We start from the raw sequence: 21,326 nt of genomic DNA, 5'->3' as shown, positions 1-21,326 counted from the left end.
AGAATGCCAGGTTTTGATTGACGCCTTATCCCTGTCGTATACGTTGACATTTCAAGATGTTTTGTTATGCGGTTTGCTTTGGAAGTCATTCACATTTCAAATATGCATCTCTTTTTTTTTTTTTTTCATCGACTTTAGGACATCGAGGTGCTCATGTCGGAGGGGAATAAATCTCGCACAGTGGCAGCCACCAACATGAATGAGGAGAGCAGCCGATCTCACGCCGTCTTCAGTATTATTGTCACGCAGACGCTCTACGACCTACAGTCTGGGGTCATCTTTTTCACTATATAAAGACCACACAATGTGCTATTTATGATGGTCTTATAAATCTAATCTTTTTTTTTTTCGGTTTTATGTACAGAATTCCGGTGAGAAAGTGAGTAAGATGAGTTTAGTCGACCTGGCAGGAAGTGAGCGAGTGTCCAAGACAGGAGCCGCGGGGGAGCGACTCAAAGAAGGCAGCAACATCAACAAGTGAGGAAAGACACACAATACAAGAACTCTTATCATAACATAATACAGTGGAACCATTTGATGATAACTTCCCACAATGCATTTCATCTGAGCACTGCATTTCATTTGAGGACAAGAAAATGAATGAATGGTGCCGCAGTGCTGCCTCTGCCCAACAGAGGGAGCCCAGAGCCCAGAAGGAGGCTGACATCATTGCAGCACCCTAACAGGCACCAATGAATGTATTGCTCAGATGCAATGCATTATGGGAAAACTTTAAAGGGGTTGGGTTTTTATTTTTTATTTTAAAATAATATTGTTTACATTGCGGGCGAGTGGTTAGCGCGCAAGACCCGAGTTCAATTCCACCCTCGGCCATCTCTGTGTGGAGTTTGCATGTTCTCCCTGTGCATGCGTGGGTTTTCTCCGGGTACTCCGGTTTCCTCCCACATTCCAAAAACATGCTAGGCTAATTAGCGACTCCAAATTGTCCATAGGTATGAATGTGAGTGTGAATGGTTGTTTGTCTATATGTGCCCTGTGATTGGCTGGCCACCAGTCCAGGGTGTACCCCGCCTTTCGCCCGAAGACAGCTGGGATAGGCTCCAGCACGCCTGTGACTCTCATGAGGATAAGCAGTAGAAAATGAATGAATGAATTAACTTTTCAATGTTAGGTTGCTGTGTGGTGAGTTTAGTGTTATATATATATATAACGTGTTATATATAATTACCTGTGATTTGCAGTGGGTTGACAAGCTCGTCATGAGGGCACTGGCAGCTTGTGATTGGCTCCTGCCAAAGAAAGAGCTACTGTTTGCTCACTGGCTTAAACAATTAGTAGTAGTTCTGAAGTAAAAGAGTTTATCCGTAAATTAGCCACACAAATGTATAAGCCAGAGGGTTCAAAATTTATGAAAAAAGTATCTGCTTATACATCAGAAATTACAGTATGTGAGAAATAAGTACTTGTTGTGTGTTGTAGGTCTTTGACTACGCTAGGTTGTGTGATTTCTGCGCTGGCTGACCAGTCAGCAGGAAAGGGGAAAGCCAAATTTGTGCCTTACAGAGACTCTGTCCTCACCTGGCTGCTTAAGGTTTGTTGTCCAGATTGTTGCGATTTCTATGCACCTTCAAAGGAAACGATTCTGTCAGCATCCATTACAAAAACACAACATTTTGACTTCTTCTCTTTAGGACAATCTTGGTGGAAACAGTAAAACAGCTATGATAGCCACGGTGAGTCCTGCAGCAGATAACTACGAAGAGACTCTCTCCACTCTGCGCTACGCTGATCGAGCCAAAAGGATCGTCAACCATGCCGTGGTGAACGAAGACCCCAATGCTCGAATCATCCGGGAGCTCCGAGAGGAGGTGGAGAAGCTCAAAGTTCAGCTGTCGCAGGCAGAGGTGAGCCAAAACCAAAAGCCATCACTGCCAGTTTCCTATGGTCCTGTCGCGAACCCGATCTGTTCTCTCCCCTGAAGTCCCTGAAGGCACCTGAGCTGAAAGAGAAGCTACATGAATCTGAGAAACTCATCATGGAGATGACCGTCACTTGGGAGGAGAAGCTACGAAAGACTGAAGAGATTGCCACGGTGAGCACATAAGAATTTTTCTGTCAAAAATGAAAGTACAAGATTGAGTGGATGTCAACTGCGTTCACAGGAGCGCCAGAAGCAGCTGGAAAGCATGGGAATCTCTCTGGAAACATCTGGCATTAAAGTGGGTGAAGACAAGAGTTTCCTGGTCAATCTGAATGCTGATCCGGCCTTGAATGAGCTACTGGTTTACTACCTCAAGGTATTATTGTTTTGGTATCTTCTTCTTTTGATGGAGGTTCAGTATTGGCAATTTTATTATGTTTTCTCAAGGTATCAATACCATGGACATGAAACTTGGACTTGGAGAGTAGTCAGTGGACAGCTTGGAAATCTGTATAGGTGGTCTACCTAGCGCTGTCTTAATCCTCTTGAATATCAGAGCTGACATCACTGGTAGACCTGGTGGTTGTTGGACACCTTGCATTCTTTCTCCTCCCATTTGTTTGAGGGTGTCCCACAGGTGTTCAATGGTGTTCAGGTCTGGAGGAGACGTAATTGTCCACTCCATCACCTTCAGCTTGCCTAACAAGACACTTGCCATCACAGAGGTGTGTTTTGGCTCCTTATCATGTTGGAAAAGCACTCCTCTGCTTCAGAATATCATGTTGGAATTCATTTTTCCCCTCAACAGCAACTCCCCAGTGTTTGCAGCACTCATGCAGCCCAGCACTGGCTAGTCATTTGTGTTGGAATTTATTGAGAGCCAGCGGTCCCTAACCTTACCTTTAACCATTCAGTATAGTAGTCTATCTGTGCAGTGCGGTAGAAAGCTGGTACAGCACACACAAACACGACTATGGTGCATTCAAGGACCTTCGGACAAAGTGGGATGGGTCATTTCATGGTGAAATACATTTTTTTTTTCTTTTTTTTTTTTTTTTACATAATTCATTTTTTACCACTTATCCTCACAAGGGTCACAGGGGGTGCTGGAGCCTATCCCAGTTGTCTTCGGGCGAGAGGCGGGGTGGCCAGCCAATCACAGGGCACATATAGACAAACAACCATTCACACTCACATTCATACCTATGGACAATTTGGAGTCGGCAATTAACCTAGCATGTTTTTGGAATGTGGGAGGAAACCGGAGTACCCGCGCATGCACGGGGAGAACTCCACACAGAGTTGGCTGAGGGTAGAATCGAACTCCGGTCTCCTAGCTGTGAGGCAGCGCACTAACCACTTGTCCACTGTGCAGCCGTGATGACATACAATGATACAAAACTGAATAAACATGCAACATCTGGGAGAATTCTAACTGTGTATTACTATTGGAATAAAATAATGGCCCGTAATTCCAAAATGTAAATACATTTACATAAAATTTTTTGTATTTGTTTAGAAATGTATTTTGTTTGTCAAGGACAGCAAATCTATACTGCCCAACAAACTGTACACTGACTACTCTAAAATAAATCCAGGTTTTGTCTCTTGAGAAGACGTACTGTAAGTAACACCCATAATGAATCACAACATCTTTTTATTGGGTACGTTTAGAGGAAAAACATGTGACTTTTAAAGATAGACCAATACTGTAGATGAAAATCATACCACCATCGAAAAAAATATGACTGCAGCAACATTGCATGACCTCGGTATATTCACTTTCCATTGATCACAGGCAAGGTGTCCATACTGAAATAGCCTGGTGAAATCAGAGGAGTGGAGGAGTTTAATGCATGGAAGTGAGGGCTAGTTTTCATCATCCATCATCATGCATTGCATCCTTCAAAGTAAGAAATAGGGTTTTGTTAGAAGTTAAGATTTCTATCTGGAGTTTCCTTCCTTGAATAGCAAGGAAAAGTTGCTATGTTGTGAGATTTTCATTCAACATAAGTCATGCATTCACCTGCAAGTCAGACCTTGTAGGCGTGTGAGGAAGCGGCCAGCGCAGCGGGCCGAACAACAGGCCTTTGTCTGGATTCCACAGCCCCATCCTGCCATTTTAGTGTGGAATGACCACGGCAATGTGGCGTGGGCCGGCTCACCGCTGGGTTGGACATCCTTCGAGAAAGGAGATGTTTGTTTAACAACGCCCACTCCCAGAGAAAAAGTGCTGCATGGTTTTTTTTTTTTTCACTTTCTTGTGCTCTTTTTTTATCTTGCAGGGGTCGTTTTGTTGACTCATTTTGTCAGGAGAAATTAGGCCAAACGCTCGGCGATGAATAGCAGGCCTGCTGTTGCTGTCTCCTTAATGTGTCTTCCACCTGTGTGTAGGAGCTCACGCATGTCGGCGCTGACACGTCTCAAGACATCCAGCTCTTTGGGATCGGTATCCAGGCTCAGCACTGTGTCCTGGAGCTGTGCCAGGACGGTGATGTCACCTTGATGCCCATAGGGAATGCCCGGTGAGCTGCTGTAGGACTGCTGCTACTTTTGTCTACATCAGGGGTCAGCAACCTGCGGCTCCAGAGCCGCATGTGGCACTTCTGCCTCTTTGTTGTGGCTCCGTTTGCAATGCTGGAATATTTTTGTAACACTCACGTGGGGAAAAACATGGATGGATGGATGGATATTTTTCTTTAGTGAGCAACGGGGTAAAATGGCTCTTTTCATAGTAAAGGTTGCCGACCCCTGCTCTACATCCTTCACAGATGACTGGACCTCCACACGGCCATTTTTGTTTTGATTTCACAAACTTGTTTCCCCTTCGCTGCATCCTCCATCAGTTTGGGTTCCAATTCAATCTGACATGTTTTCTGCAGGACTTGTGTAAACGGAACGATGATCGATTCTTTGGTGCACCTCTGGCACGGAGACCGTATCTTATGGGGCAACAACCACTTTTTCCGGTATGGCACACTTCATCTTGCACATCGCTGGCTATGAACAAAACTAAAGTTCCCATGTGTCACAGGATCAATCTCCCTAAACGAAAGCGGCGGGACCGTTTGAAGGAGCTGGAGAGGGCTTCTCCCAGGGAGAGCTTTGTGGAGGTGGATGTGGAGACGGCCAGTGAGGCATCTTCTGAGCAGGACTACAGTTATGAGTTTGCCCAAATGGAGGTCATAATGAAGACTCTAGGGAACAACGGTAATTTGTAATAATTTAGCTGACACCTATCCTATTGCCAATGATTTCTTGCTGGGCACATTTGTGTCCACAAGCCCAATACAAAGATGGCCGACAACAGTCATATATTTTAACATTACTTTTTAAGAAAAGTACAATGAAAAAACATGTTTTACGTATATCTAATTTCTACTATGTTACACTCTTCTGCACTCTGTGTGTATGCTAGCGGCCCCGCCTCTACCCACCGATGCAAATGGTCTCACTCCATTCATGCCGTTGTTCTATGGAACAAATGCACCAAGATGCTGAAACCAACAAGAGATATTGTCTTGTTTTAGAGGCGATCCACACGGAAATGAATATGGTGGGGCACTGCCCCTAACATCTGCATTTGCATCTAGACCCCATGCAGAATGCCGTCCAGGTCTTGGAGAAGCAGTACCTGGAGGAGAAGCGCACGGCTCTGGAGGAGCAGAGGATGATGTACGAAAGAGAGCTGGAATCGCTACGACAACAGCTTTCTCCAGAGAAAACACAACAGCACCACCGCAGCAGCAGTGAACGCCTCACGTTTCAGACGCACACACCACACAGCAAGCTGCGACTCTGGACAGAGGAAAGGTTGGTGAGACGTACACACACATAAACTACACACGTATACTGTATATGAGCTCAATAAATGATGGCTGTTTCATGGTCCATTATTGACTATTTTTAGTTTTGTAAAGATGTTTATAAAGATCTTTATAAAGGTGTTCTAAATGAGCTAAAATACAGTCTAAAGCAGGGGTGGGCATACTTTTTGACTCCCGGGCCGCATTGATTTAACAAAATTGACGGGGGAGGCCGGACTATGTAGTATTTTACACTTAACAGTCCATTTGTACACATATATTTTTACACATATTTTACACGTAAAAGTGTCGTGCAATCTGCTATATGTGCACTTTGAGATTTATTTGATGTAAAGTGCGTTATAAATTAAAATTATTATTATTATTAATTCATTCATTCATTTTCTACCTATCTAGGTCATTATATATAACACTGACTCACGTTGTCATCTTACAAATAACACTAAACTCATCACACAGCAACCTAACATTGAAAAGATATTCATTCATTCATTCATTTTCTACCGCTTTTTCCTCATGAGGGTCGCGCGGGGTGCTGGAGCCTATCCCAGCTGTCTTCGGGCGAGAGGCGGGGTACACCCTGGACTGGTGGCCAGCCAATCACAGGGCACATATAGACAAACAACCATTCACACTCACATTCATACCTATGGACAATTTAGAGTCGATTGAAACGATATAACTGAGAAATATACAAACATGTACCAATATTCATTCATTCATTTTCTACCGCTTATCCTCACGAGGGTCACAGGGGTGCTGGAGCCTATCCCAGCTGTCTTCGGGCGAGAGGCAGGGTACACCCTGGACTGGTTTATTATTATTATTATTATTATTATTATTATTATTATTATTATTATTATTAGCATTTGTAAACAACAGACCACATCAAATAACGAAATTGATCAAAATCAAAAGGTTGGCTAAAGCCATGATGCCAGGTTGTATGTTGAGTTTAAATGAATTACTTTGGAAAGAACATGTGGGCCATATTCAAACACTTGGTGGGCCGGATGTGGACCCCGGGTCGTAGTTTGCCCACCTCTGGTCTGAAGGAACCTGCACCTTTCATCTATTAATAATATGAAAAAGCGCTACTGAGCGAGGGTGCGACAGACAGTCCGCCATGTCCTGCTCTGCTGGTTTTTTCCCATGCAGTGTTTTACCATAAATAAAATATTCCACCCCATCATAAAGATGAAGACACAGCAAGGACGGTGTTTAGGGTAGGGAGAGATGTCAAATTACAGTTGTCCTCCTGGAATTAAGATAACCACCTCTAAAAGTTGTCACTGGAAAAGCTTTAGTGAAGCAAAGTTCTGGGTCAGATTCAAGGTTCTGGTCGGGTCAAACCACTAAGTGAAACTTTGCCAGCGTTGCATCCTGGATTCTGTCTCAAAGGATCCTTTTGCACAGAGACCAAATTCCAATTTTGCATATTTCACGACTGACTTGTTCTGCTTGTCTTCTATTTTAGTTTAAATTGTGAAACTGTTCTGGGGTTCAATTCCACCCTCGGCCATCTCTGTGTGGAGTTTGCATATTCTCCCCGTGCATGCGTGGGTTTTCTCCGGGTACTCCGGTTTCCTCCCACATTCCAAAAACATGCTAGGTTAATTGGCGACTCCAAATTGTCCATTGAGTGTGAATGGTTGTTTGTCATGACGTCAAACTGCAATATGCGGTTCCCATCATCAGCCAACAGGGGGAGGTAAGCGAACCCGTCTCCATGTCTGAACGTGTATTTGACCCTGGATGTTTTTTTACACAGCGGCACGGCGGTCAAGTGGTTAGCACGCAGACCTCACAGCTAAGAGACCCGGGTTCAATTCCACCCTCGGCCATCTCTGTGTGGGTTTTCTCCGGGTACTCCGGTTTCCTCCCACATTCCAAAAACATGCTAGGTTAATTGGCGACTCCAAATTGTCCATAGGTATGAATGTGAGTGTGAATGGTTGTTTGTCTATATGTGCCCTGTGATTGGCTGGCCACCAGTCCAGGGTGTACCCCGCCTCTCGCCTGAAGACAGCTGGGATAGGCTCCAGCACCCCCCGCGACCCTCATGAGGAAAAGCGGTAGACTATGAATGAATGAATGAAACTGTTCTGATGATGATGATCTGTATTTATAATGATCTGTTTTTTTTCTGTATGTGTTCATCAGGGATGAACTTTTCCGCCAGAGTCTTTCTCGGCTGAGGGAACAGGTCCTGAAAGCCAACACGCTGGTGCGAGAGGCCAACTTTTTGGCAGAGGAGATGAGCAAACGGACCGACTATCAGGTCACGCTTCAGATTCCTGCAGCCAACCTTAGCGCTAACCGCAAGGTCAGTCGTCTGAACCGCCGCAATGCCATAATTCCCGCTGCTCCATATGCTCAATTCTAATTAAAAGTGTTTTATTTCATGTAGCGTGGAGCCATAGTGAGTGAGCCAGCCATCCAGGTGCGCAGAAAGGGAAGAGGCACTCAGGTGTGGACAATTGACAAGCTGGAGAATAAGCTAGTGGACATGAGAGACCACTACCGGGACTGGAAGGAAGGCTCAGAGGAGGTTGTAAGTAATAGAAGAAAAAAAAAGCATTTTTCTCCATTAACTTTATTGATTGAATTATTGTGTTGTTATTGCAGTACAGCAAGGCTAACGGTAAACACTGTGACCCATTTTACGACGCACAAGAGAACCACAACCTTATAGGAGTGGCTAACATTTTTCTGGAGTGCCTTTTCCATGACGTCAAACTGCAATATGCGGTTCCCATCATCAGCCAACAGGGGGAGGTAAGCGCACCCGTCTCCATGTCTAAACGTGTATCTGACCCTGGATGTTTTTTTACACGGTGGTCAAGTGGTTAGCGTGCAGACCTCACAGCTAAGAGACCAGGGTTCAATTCCACCCTCGACCATCTCTGTGTGGGTTTTCTCCGGGTACTCCGGTTTCCTCCCACATTCCAAAAACATGCTAGGTTAATTAGCGACTCCAAATTGTCCATAGGTATGAATGTAATGTAAACAACCTAATTTGTGCTGATAAAGAATTGAGAATAACGTTTAATAATGTTTCATACAGGGCTGCACGGTGGTTGAGTGGTTAGCGCACAAGCCTCACAGCTAGGAGACCCGGGTTCAATTCCACCCTCAGCCATCTCTATGTGGGTTTTCTCCCACATTCCAAAAACATGCTACAAAATGTGCTAACATAGGTATGAATGTGAGTGTGAATGGTTGTTTGTCTATATGTGCCCTGTGATTGGCTGGCCACCAGTCCAGGGTGTACCTCGCCTCTAGCCCGAAGACTGCTGGGATAGGCTCCAGCACCCCCGCGACCCTCGTGAGGAAAAAGCGGTAGAAAATGAATGAATGTTTTTTACACGGCGGCACGGCGGACAAGTGGTTAGCGCACAGACCTCACAGCTAGGAGACCAGGGTTCAATTCCACCCTCTGCCATCTCTGTGTGGAGTTTGCATGTTCTCCCTGTGCATGCGTGGGTTTTCTTTCTTTTCTCCGGTTTCCTCCCACATTCCAAAAACATGCTAGGTTAATTAGCGACTCCAAATTGTCCATAGGTATGAATGTGAGTGTGAATGGTTGTTTGTCTATATGTGCCCTGTGATTGGCTGGTGTCCAGTCCAGGGTGTACCCCGCCTCTCCCCCTCGTGAGGAAAAAGCGGTAGAAAATGAATGAATGTTTTTTACACCCTACATATGATGTTTGTTTCTCTTTTGTGAACAGTTAGCAGGAAGGTTGCACGTGGAGCTGATGCGAGTCAGCGGCGCTGTCCCCGAAAGTCTATGCGGTGGAGACGACTCCTCTGAGAACTCCAGTGAGAGCAGCTGCTACGAGGTCATGGACACCAATGGGGAGATCGTCCACATGGCCAAGAGGCTCATAATCAGGGTACTCAAGACTCCACATCTGAACAAAATATTGTTACTTTGAAATGTATGCCCTGAGGCTTCATTTCTTGTCCGTGTTGCAGGTTCGCATCAGGGAAGCGACAGGGCTGCCTGTCAACCTGTCCAACTTTGTATTTTGTCAGTACACCTTCTGGGAACATGGCGAGCCCACAGTGGCTCCTCCAATGGTGAGCCCGGACAGGCCGTCCCATTTGAGTCCAGACATGCACTTCACGGTCCAGTTTGACCACTGCAAGGTGAGAAAGGTTAGGTTTTTAGTTGCATCTTAGTCTGACCGATACTTATTTTTTCCATGGATGTTGCATTTTGGTAAGACTCCACACAATAGCCACGTTTACATGAGGGGGTTTTCTCTTTCCGAATGGAATCTTTCTGAACAATCTTTCCGAAAACAATGGTATCTATGGAAAGGAATATTCCAATCGCGTGTCTACATGCGGCGCTATAATCCAACAGAATAGTCAATGGGGCATGCCCAGTAAAACGTAAACACCAACCAGCTAGGAGACCCAAGTTTGTTTCCACCAGAAGGAGAATTCGATTCCCAGAAGGAGGCTGACATCATTGCAGCACCCTTACAGGTACTCAGAATCGTTTACAGTAAAGTCTTGTTATATTGATATCGGTTATATCGATAGTACTGCTTATTACGATACTATTTTCATTTCCCGGCAAATTTCTAGTCTTTTATGATATAATTAGTTCCGGTTAGTACGATACCCCATTGCAGCACCCTTACAGGCACCAATGAATGTATTGCTCAGATGCAAGGCATTATGGGAAAACTTTAAAGGGGTTGGGTTTTTGGGTTATATTACAGGCTGCATGGCGGAAGAGTGGTTAGAAGCTAGAAGACCCGAGTTCGATTCCACTCTCAGACATCTCTGTGTGGAGTTTGCATGTTCTGCGCGTGCATGCGTGGGTTTTCTACGGGTACTCCGGTTTCCTCCCACATTCCAAAAACATGCTAGGTTAATTAGCGACTCCAAATTGTCCATAGGTATGAATGTGAGTGTGAATGGTTGTTTGTCTATATGTGCCCTGTGATTGGCTGGGCACCAGTCCAGGGTGTACACTGGGATAGGCTCCAGCACCACCATGACCCTCTTGAAGATAAGCAGTAGAAATCTCATTTTTAGATCACCAATTATTTGATGTACTACATATTGTGTATATTTTGCTGGTGACAAATGTTTTAATGTCTTAATGTTTAATGTGTTTTGCACAGGACTACGTTGTACATGTGACGGATGACTTTTTGGAGTTCATATCAGACGGAGCGTTGGCAATAGAAGTGTGGGGTCACTGCTGTGCCAAGAGTGGACGCTCTCCCTGGGAGTTAGATGCACTGGAATCCAAGACCCAGACACTCCGAGACAGGTACAGGTAGACTTTGTGCTGATTGGCGGGAAGAATCTAAAAGTTTTTTTGAATTTTGGCGCATATTCCCTGAAGATGGAGCGAGGTGTCTCGCAGGATCGAGTTGTGGGTCTCCATCCAGGAGCTGAATGAGCAGGGAGAGTACTCTGCAGTGGAGCTGCATCCTGGAAAAGACATCAGCACAGGAGGAGTCTTCCAATTGCGGCAGGTCGGAGACAAACAAGAAAAATGTTCCCACCATTTAAACAAGATCGTAACTCGTGTAATGTAAACTTGATGATTGATCCAAACAGGGTCACTCCAGAAGGCTACATGTCAGCGTTAAGCCCGTCCAAAACTCGGGAACTCTGCCTCTGCTGGTGGAAGCGTTCCTGTCTGTGTCCATCGGCTGTGTGACCGTCCGATCCTCCAAACTGCAGAGACCCCTTGACACCTACCAGGTCTGTGAAACACATTAATCGTGGATCGTAGGCAGGCCATGGTAAACAAGCAAACTTTCATAAGCTTTTCTACTTTATTATACTTTACCTCATATTACAAATATACAACATAAGGTGGCCAGAAATATTTCAGAAATCACTCCACACTTTTTATTGCTCTCTGGTTCTACCCTATCTTACTTATTGTGTGGAAATATGGCCTAATAACTATAAAAGCAATATTCACTCGCTAAATGTACTGCAAAAAAGGTCAGTAAGGATAATTCATAATGCCGCCTACAGAGAACATACTAACTCGTTATTTCTAAAATCACAAATACGTCAACTTGCTGATATAGTTCATCTTCAAACAGCTAAAATAATGCATAAGGCTAAAAATAACCAATTAGCTAAAAATGTCATCCAATACTTCTCTACAAGAGAGGAGAAATATGATCTCAAGGAAGAAGTACATTTGAAACACTTCTATGCTAGGACTACGTTAAAAAGCCATAGCATTTCAGTATGTGGAATCAAACTATGGAATGGATTGAGTAAGGAAATCAAACAAATGCACAACGATGAGCCAATTCAAGAAACAATACAAGCAGTTGATGTTTGCTAAATACAAGGATGAAGAGTCTTGAACCAGTCATGATGTGCTATATAGTATATCACTATATTGACACTTACTATAGTACACATTATGTCATTGGATGCTCATATCACTAATAATAATAATTATTAAAAAAAACAAACAAAAAACCTTAAACTGTATTATGGAAAGCAGGAAGTGAACAAATGATACAGTTACTGATTGTAAAAGTAAACTGTATTAAATTAAATTAAATTAAATTAAATTAAATTAAATTAAATTAAATTAAATTAAATTAAATTAAATTAAATTAAATTAAGAAAGCAGGAAGTGAACAAATGTAACAGTTACTGATTGTAAAAGTACCAGATGGACACGTAGCATTTAATAAGCTTTGCTTCCTCCTACTCCTTTTGGACATGTGGAACTGTGAACTGATTATGTGATGCATTCAATTGTAATCTGATGCATGTTCAAATGAAATAAAACCATTAGCATTACCATTACTTTATTATTATTATTATTACTTGTACATTGCTCTGAGTTGTCATCTGCACCCCCCCACACACACATGCACACACACACACATTTGACTGTGTTCTCTCCTGCCAGAGAGAGGTGGAAGACGATATGGATAGTTACCAGGTACCGCCATCCTGCTGTAATGCACCCCACAGCATGATGTATTGTGTGTTCGGCGACTTGGCCCCCCTTTGTCTGAGAAGCCTGCGAGAAAGCCAGAAGAGGGTTGTGCCTCCGCCTACTAAAAACGACTTGGCTTTGTTAAACAAAACACGCACCATTCAGTAATTGCATATCACAACGGCCATTCCTCTGTGGCAAAAACACAGCTCCACACCGCGGCTGAGCTGGCCACTCATATGCCTCCAGACTTATGTACACTAACGCTACTGTTTGCTTGTCACTGCTAAGCGATACCTACTTACACGGATGCTGCATGGCGGGCACTACATTGCATGGTGGATGTGCACTCGATGCCAAAGGTGTGATGTGGTTGGCTTTGGAGGGTATTTTTGTTTCTCTTAACACTAAACAGGTGAGATTGCAGCATAGGTTGGAATTATTTTTATGCAATATTAACGAGCAGCATGGTGAAAAATGGTTAGCATGTCTGCCTCACAGCTAGGAGGTTCTGGGTTTGAATCTCAACTCTGACCTCATTGCGTTATTGGACTTTGAATGTTCTCGTGCTTGCATGGGTTTTCCCAGTTTCCTTTGACAGGTTAATTGGAGACTTAGACTTAGACTTAGTCCGTAGGTGTGGACATGACTGGGAATGGCCTTTCCACCAAAGACCATGACTTGGAGAGCAAATCAAATATCACTAGATGTTGTCTAAAGAAACAGATATGGCCTTCCATAAGATGCACCCCCCCCCCCCGTGGTAACCCTTACTTAACTGCATGCAGGCTACTTCACTGTTGTTGGCTCTGGACAAACTGGCGCTGATTCCTTTGTATGTGTGCTTCCAGGAGGAAGATCTAAGCTGTGTAAGAGAGCGATGGTCGGACGCTCTCATCAAACGACGGGAGTACCTTGATGAACAAATTAAGAAGATAATCAACAAGCAGGGTGAGTTTGGACCTTATTTGGGCTTCTTGTACCGCCATGGTTCCTCCCCTGATGGAAAGGAGCTCAGTGGCTCGACAACAACGATGTAACGATGGCCCGGGGCAAGTTAAAACAAAATTCAGGCAAGAAAATCCAATCAGTGATATTCCCGTCGGGCAAGTGAACTTTGGTATGCCATACTGCAAAAACTTGTAATGGGCCAATCAGAATCGTTTACAGTAAATCTCGTTATATTGATATCGGTTATATCGATAGTACTGCTTATTACGATACTATTTTCATTTCCCGGCAAATTTCTAGTCTTTTATGATATAATTAGTTCCGGTTAGTACGATACCCGGTTATTACGATAATCCGGTTACTACGATGCCCTTTTCATCTCCCGCCAGCCAATTTGGTCTGCTTATATCGATACAAAAGCAGCTTAAATCTGAATCAATATTTGCTTAAGGATTTCAATACCACCATTAGCGAAATCTGTAAACGGCGTATTGTTGGATTTTCGGCTAACACCGTTTTGGCTTTTCCACCGACGGACGGTAATTAGAGGATTACAGGTAATTAATATGAGGTAAGTATTAAACAATCTTTTGAAGTAAAGGAGTAAATATTTGTATAATTTAGAGGGAAGATTCAGTGAATAGACTTAGTGTTTTCATGATGAGGATGATGAGGATGATGAGGATGAAGAACCAACTGACATAGCATACACCTATTCCAACGAAGACACAAGCGTACAAATACATGTATTTAATTGTGTTGTATTCAGATATCTTTTTATTGCCTGCAATAATCACTGTTTTTCATATGTACATGCTGGCGTTCGTGGTTTCTCTCGTGTGTGTGTATAGAACAATGTCGAGTGCATTATTGCCCACTTTTAATGCAGTTCGGAGCAGGATCGGATATATCGATAGTCCGGTTATATCGATATTTTTTTCCGACTCCCGAGAATATCGAATAACGAGACTTTACTGTATTTAGACCGCGGTCCGTAGTCCACATTCCGCGTTTTACCCACACCCGTTCTTGTTCTCGATCAACCAATCAGCGATCGTTTGACTACGAAAACATCTATCATGGCGTCCCTGCCAACGTCGTCTTAATTCTTCAACAACTTCTGAAGGAAAAAACACCAAAAAGTGATAAAATGTGATGTTTATTTTACTTTATGTCAGAGATTAAAGCTGTTAGTTTGATCTGACTCAGGTTGCAATAGTAAAGAACGGTTTACCCAATAACTTGTGTTGTCATTCATTATTTAATTAGCACAATGTTTGTACTCATGAATGTACTTTTATTTATCAATGCAAACTGCCTAGAAGTCTCTTGACAATCCAGATTTCCATGCAACGATCTATGATCTATGTAGGAAAACAACCACCAGAAATGATAATCATTTCATTTTTATTTGAGATTCTCGTGTGATGCCACAAAAAATAGATGATTAGAGGCAAGTCATTTTTGTTTTTAATTGTAGGGCCCTGTTCTGCTAAATTTTCGTTCGCTTTCCATCCTTTCAGAGAAATCAGAGGAGGATGTTGAGCGTGAAGCCCGGCTGGTGGAACAATGGGTCGGCCTCACTGAGGAGAGAAATGCTGTTCTTGTACCTGCACCTGGAAGTGGCATCCCTGGAGCTCCTGCTGACTGGTAAATATGCATACCTTATTCTTACTCTCTCACGTATGAATACTTGAATAATGATTTGGAGTGCATGAGAAATTGTGAAGCGAAACAGCTCATTTTGATTATGTGGTCAGTTATAAACAAGTATATTGCACAATACAGCAGCGACAGAACCAATGTGGTACTCTTATGAGCAGACTGATGCACCAGCATTGATAAAGCTGATGATTTTATTGCACACAAGTGTAACACTAAGCATTTTAAAGCGCATGCAGAGGTTGATAAAGCTGCTTATGATATTTCAAATCTTTATTTTTTGACTCATGCAAATTAAATGTTTTTAGACTACACACCCACAGCTACAAGTTTATATTGATTATAGCTTTGCTTCTTTCCTCCAACTGCCTGTAGGACCCCACCTGCTGGAATGGAGGCTCACATCCCAGTCCTTTTCCTGGATTTGAACGGTGAGAGAAACCAGATCAGATCTAGATCAAACTTCATGGGGACGTTTATTGGGAATGTATTTGGACAGAAACATACCTAGCATGAAAAACGAATGACAGCAAGTTGCATGCTAACGGGTACGGGATTATACAAGCATACCTAAAGAAGCGTAAAGAGTATTTTGCGTTTTTTTTTTTTTTTTTATCCACTAGCTGATAATCTGACAGTGAATGAGCAGCTGACAGGCCCGCATGCTGCAGGCGTTAACTCTATCCTTCCCAAGGAGCACGGAAGCCAGTTCTTCTATCTTCCTATCATCAAGCACAGCGATGAAGAGGTGAGAAATGACTTTGGATCTATTGACCTCTGGTGTTCAAAAGTGGAACTGCACAGTTGTTTCTTGTTGTATCTGGAATATAATGTGGGTTGGTCACATGGCAAAAATTATTATTATTTTTTTATTCACACCCAGCTTCACTCTGACATTTGTCACTTGATCGTCAATCTGTCATACGTAGCCATATTCTTGACTCTTGCCAGCTTTGTTTACGCTACATTATGCATCGCTTATGCGCAGAGTAAGAAACGACCAGGGCTTTAAGCTACCGAGCTAAATAGTTAGCTTCCAATTGACTATACATTTTGATTTTAAAATTTAAGAATCGGTAAAAATGTACCACTGCCACACAGAATGGGAGGAGGTGTCAGACACTTAATTCATGGCTGAGTTAATTCATCAGTGTCTGATCAGTGTTTTTTTGCTAATAATAGCCCGGATTATAAATTTTGATTGTAAAATTTAAGAATCTGGAAAAATGTACCACTGCCACACAGAATGGGAGGAGGTGTCAGACACTTAATTCGTGGCTGAGTTAACACTGGTCATGTCTCATCAGTGTCTGATCAGTGGTTTTTTTTTTTTGCTAATAGTAGTCTGGATTATAAATTTTGATTTTAAAATTTAAGAATCGGTAAAAATGTACCACTGCCACACAGAATGGGAGGAGGTGTCAGACACTTAATTCATGGCTGAGTTAATGCTGGTCATGTCTCATTAGTGTCTGATCTATGTTTTTTTGCTAATAATAGCCCGGATTATAAATTTTGATTTTAAAATTTAAGAATCGGTAAAAATGTACCACTGCCACACAGAATGGGAGGAGGTGTCAGACACTTAATTCATGGCTGAGTTAATGCTGGTCATGTCTCATCAGTGTCTGATCAGTGTTTTTTTTGCTAATAGTAACCCGGATTATAAATTTTGATTTTAAAATTTAAGAATCGGTAAAAATGTACCACTGCCACACAGAATGGGAGGAGGTGTCAGACACTTAATTCATGGCTGAGTTAATGCTGGTCATGTCTCATCAGTGTCTGATCTATGTTTTTTTGCTAATAATAGCCCGGATTATAAATTTTGATTTTAAAATTTAAGAATCGGTAAAAATGTACCACTGCCACACAGAATGGGAGGAGGTGTCAGACACTTAATTCATGGCTGAGTTAATACTGGTCATGTCTCATCAGTGTCTGATCAGTGTTTTTTTTTTATGGTAATAGTAGCCCGGATTATAAATTTTGATTTTAAAATTTAAGAATCGGTAAAAATGTACCACTGCCACACAGAATGGGAGGAGGTGTCAGACACTTAATTCATGGCTGAGTTAATGCTGGTCATGTCTCATCAGTGTCTGATCTGTGTTTTTTTTGCTAATAGTAGCCCGTAGTCAACGATAATTGATTATTACATTTTTGAAAAAATGTCGCTAGAGTGGAGGAGCAATATTCCACTATGTAGCGAGGGTCGACTGTACTTCAAGTATTTGAAAATACACACAATACATTTGTCCAGGTGTCAGCAGTGTGCTCCTGGGACTCGTCCATCCATGATTCTGTGCACCTCAACCGGGTCACGTCCCCTCACGAGCGCATCTATCTGATCCTCAAAGCCACGGTGCAGCTCAGCCATCCTGCCTCCATGGAGCTGGTCCTCCGTAAGAGAGTAGCTGTCAACATCTACAACAAACAGGTCCGTGATTAAAGATGATTTATTGTATAGTATGTGATTTACTTGACTGACCTTCTCTCTATTCAGAGTTTCACACAGAGTCTCAAAAGGAGAATGTCCCTCAAGAACACCCTTCACTCCTGCGGTGTGACCTATGAGATTGTTTCGAACATACCAAAGGTAAAATATTTCTCCCCTTATTGTATTTACTATGAAAGCAACCTTTCCTTATATGCCCTCTAATGTCAGGCCTCAGAGGAGCCGGAAGAAAGAGAGACTTTGGCACTCATGGCGGCTCGTGCCGACAGTGAGGAGACTCAGGACGGAGAAACCTACATCGAGAAATACACTCGGGGAGTCCTGCAAGTGGAGAACATTGTCAGTTTAGAGAGGCTACGACAGGTACCGTACAAGTACAAGTACATGTCGTTGAAAGGGACGTATTGTGCTTTTTCGACTGTTCTGAGCTATTAACGTTGTTAGAATTCTGTATTCTCATGTGATTTATTTATTTATTTTATTTTATTTTAATTTTTTGTATTCTCATGTTCAACGATGCCGGTTAAACGCTCAGTTTCAAACACCTGTGATCCAGACTTCCTTATATGGGCTGCAGATTGTTAGCACTCAGTAAACATGGACCTATACGTGTCCGGAAGTCCCTGGGAGTGCTTGGGACTGTGACCAATCACAGCATAGTGGATGTGAATGGAGGCGGGCCGTGGGTGGAATAAATCGAACAGACCGTTTGGGTCAGAAGCAGGAAATCCATGGAAATTGTGCACACAGAGGTGCAGAATCTGGAAGATCTAGAAAGCTTTTTGATTTATCACAGTCGGGTATGGAACCATTCATTCGTTCATTTTCTACTGCTTATCCTCACAAGGGTCGCGGGGGGTGCTGGAGCCTATCCCAGCTGTCTTCAAAGCGAGAGGCGGGGTACACCCTGGACTGGTGGCCAGCCAATCACAGGGCACATATAGACAAACAACCATTCACACTCACATTAGAACAAATTAACCACCAAAAACAAGTGATTACTGTAATCATTCATTCATTCATTTTCTACCGCTTTTCCTCACGGGGGTGCTGGAGCCTATCCCAGCTGTCTTCAAGCGAGAGGCGGGGTACACCCTGGACTGGCCAACCAATCACAGGGCACATATAGACAAACAACCATTCACACTCACATTGGAACCAATTAACCACAAAAAACAAGTGATTACTGTAATGATTATTTTGTATATGAAATCACAGATTAATTGGAGGTCAGTAAATTATTTTTTCTTAAATAATGAATCTAAAAGCATGAATATATGTTTTTCTGTACAGGCCGTGACAGTAAAGGAAGCACTGGCTGCAAAAGGACGACATCTCAGAAGAAGCATCAGTACACCAAATGTACAAAATGTATGGAATATAAATGGAATTATAGAAATAGTTCTGAGATGTGTAAAAAAAAAAATAAAAATAACACTTCCTGTTTTCCGTAGTCGTCCTGCAGTAAAACAGACCTGACGGGTTGTGAGGATGAAGACTGCAAGGTATGTGAGGCATGCTTTAAAGCTGTGTGTTTATAAACCCAGAGAGAGGAAAGCTGTTCATATTTCATGTTAGCAACTGAATATGATTAAATGAATATATGAATATACTCAATATGAGCTAATATGAGCTGTGTGTGTGTTTGATGTCCAGGACCACTGTGATCACGTTGACAGCTGCAATCCTCAGGATGGCTCTCTCTGCAGCACACCAGTGAAGAACAAAGAGGGTCCAGGTAAATAGCTCCAGAGAATATACTGTATTTCCATTAGGTGTTTTTTTCTAAATACTATTTTAAAATAAGTCTCTTTGGTGAGGTGGTGGGTGGGTTTACATGGAGTGGGCTTATCTAAGTGGGACAGCCTGGGCAGAGGCGTATCATGTCCATAAGAAGTAAACATTTAAGCGTCTTATCTCTCAAAAGTGAAGTAAAGAAGCGAGGGAAATTACAGATTTTTCTCAAGTTTGGTGCTCATGAGGAGGCTACATGGATACATTCCTTATCCTCATGCTGGAGCCTATCCCAGGTGTCTTAGGGCGAGAGGCGGGGTACACCCTGGACTGGTCGCCAGCCAATCACAGGACACATATAGACAAACAACCATTCACACTCACATTCATACCTATGGATAATGAATATGTTTTTGGAATGTTGGAGGAAACCGGAGTACCCGGAAAAAACACACACACACACGCATGAGGAGAACATGCAAACTCCACACAGAGATGTCCAAGCTGAGATTCGAACCCAGGTCTTTACGATCTCCTGACTGTGTGGCCCTCCATGGATACATTCTACTGTTATATAATTAAAATATCAATATTGCATAATAGCCGCAGGTTCAATTCCACCCTTGGCTATCTCTGTGTGGAGTTTGCATGTTCTCCGGGTACATGTGTGTGTTTTTTCCGGGTACTCCGATTTCCTCCCACATTCCAAAAACATGCTAGGTTAATTAGCGACTCCAAATTGTCCATAGGTATGAATGTGAGTGTGAATGGTTGTTTGTCTATATGTGCCTTGTGATTGGCTTTCTACCAGTCCAGGGTGTACCCCACCTCTCGCCACGAAGACAGCTGGGATAGGCTCCAGCGGGTAGAAAATGAATGAATATTACATAATAGGGAACTTGATATCATCTCCGCACAGGTTTGCTTCCAGAGAGTCCGACGTTCTTCAACTCGAGTCCCTTCAAGCTTCTGTCCCCTCAGCCGTCCAAGTTCCTCAAGTCCCTGCTGCCTGTTAAGGAGGAGAACAAGGTGAAGAAAGTCCTGGAGGCGCGTCCGTTGCTGGGACAAGAGGCAAGAAAGAACAATTGAAATATATAACTTAAATGTGCTCATCATTCCTTGTGTTGTGTCACTCATCATCTCAACAAACGTTTCCACAACATTGTAAATGTGCGTGTTGACAAACATGTTTTGTCAAGAGTGCACTGTTGGTTGTCCACAACCATGCATAGCCAAAACAGAGAACAGACATATTGCTTCCATGAAATAATATACATACATCATTGCCGAACTAACATTGCAAAAAGCATGCCAACTAACTAACTGTGTAACCTGCCCAACATGCATGCATGCATGTATCGTATGCGTGTGCGTGAGTGTGAAGTTTGTGCTGTTGTTCTGACCCCATCCGCAGAGCATGCGCTCATGTGTGGACAGCCCTGCACTGCTCCCCCCTCCCTGCCCCTGGCGCAGACCCAGGGCAGGCAGCGAGGGCCACTGCAAGCCTACCACCCTCACCTCCACCTCCACCCCCGCCTGCAGACAGCTCAGCCACACACTGCCACGCGGTGCTGTAAGTTGCTACACACACGTTGGCTCTCACGGGAAGTAACGGCACAAATTGTCACGGCGGGGTGAAATCATACCGGGAAATCTGTATCGCGCTTGGACACGCTTGACACCTCAGGTCTGGTTGGTTTGACTAATGTCAAAAAAATATATTTTTTTATGTTTTTATTTTATATATTTTTTTTATTATTTATATATATATATATTATTTATTTTTTATTATTATTTATATATTTTTTTTAGAAAAAATATATATATTTTTTTATATTTTTTTTACTTAAACTATATTAG

The 21,326-nt window shown here is 42.9% G+C and overlaps 1 protein-coding gene across 6 annotated transcripts in view; it reads left to right on the top strand.

Moving 5' to 3' along the window:
• Positions 1-21,326, top strand: part of kif13a (kinesin family member 13A) — a 50,912-nt gene that overhangs the window by 24,446 nt on the left and 5,140 nt on the right. For 2 of the 6 annotated variants that reach the window (XM_078797980.1, XM_078797979.1), the window contains exons 8-38: positions 139-273; positions 365-477; positions 1,441-1,552; positions 1,653-1,865; positions 1,943-2,053; positions 2,124-2,258; positions 4,277-4,407; positions 4,765-4,851; positions 4,917-5,092; positions 5,476-5,695; positions 7,873-8,035; positions 8,120-8,263; positions 8,338-8,487; positions 9,441-9,605; positions 9,688-9,861; positions 10,854-11,005; positions 11,081-11,213; positions 11,299-11,445; positions 12,632-12,664; positions 13,513-13,612; positions 15,136-15,262; positions 15,650-15,705; positions 15,898-16,022; positions 17,538-17,714; positions 17,781-17,873; positions 17,943-18,095; positions 19,026-19,103; positions 19,187-19,237; positions 19,389-19,470; positions 20,386-20,537; positions 20,881-21,039. In XM_078797980.1, the coding sequence (XP_078654106.1) occupies positions 139-273; positions 365-477; positions 1,441-1,552; positions 1,653-1,865; positions 1,943-2,053; positions 2,124-2,258; positions 4,277-4,407; positions 4,765-4,851; positions 4,917-5,092; positions 5,476-5,695; positions 7,873-8,035; positions 8,120-8,263; positions 8,338-8,487; positions 9,441-9,605; positions 9,688-9,861; positions 10,854-11,005; positions 11,081-11,213; positions 11,299-11,445; positions 12,632-12,664; positions 13,513-13,612; positions 15,136-15,262; positions 15,650-15,705; positions 15,898-16,022; positions 17,538-17,714; positions 17,781-17,873; positions 17,943-18,095; positions 19,026-19,103; positions 19,187-19,237; positions 19,389-19,470; positions 20,386-20,537; positions 20,881-21,039 (4,047 nt within the window). The remainder of the gene's footprint in view (positions 1-138; positions 274-364; positions 478-1,440; positions 1,553-1,652; positions 1,866-1,942; positions 2,054-2,123; positions 2,259-4,276; positions 4,408-4,764; positions 4,852-4,916; positions 5,093-5,475; positions 5,696-7,872; positions 8,036-8,119; positions 8,264-8,337; positions 8,488-9,440; positions 9,606-9,687; positions 9,862-10,853; positions 11,006-11,080; positions 11,214-11,298; positions 11,446-12,631; positions 12,665-13,512; positions 13,613-15,135; positions 15,263-15,649; positions 15,706-15,897; positions 16,023-17,537; positions 17,715-17,780; positions 17,874-17,942; positions 18,096-19,025; positions 19,104-19,186; positions 19,238-19,388; positions 19,471-20,385; positions 20,538-20,880; positions 21,040-21,326) is intronic. The other 4 variants (XM_058083508.2, XM_058083507.2, XM_078797981.1 and 1 more) reach the window with 3 other exon arrangements.

Source organism: Doryrhamphus excisus, linkage group LG17 (assembly GCF_037039965.1).
Source record: "Doryrhamphus excisus strain RoL-2023G ecotype Guam linkage group LG17, RoL_Dexc_Guam_v1.1, whole genome shotgun sequence".
Lineage (NCBI taxonomy): Eukaryota > Metazoa > Chordata > Actinopteri > Syngnathiformes > Syngnathidae > Doryrhamphus > Doryrhamphus excisus.
This window is presented reverse-complemented; position numbering and strand designations above follow the sequence as displayed.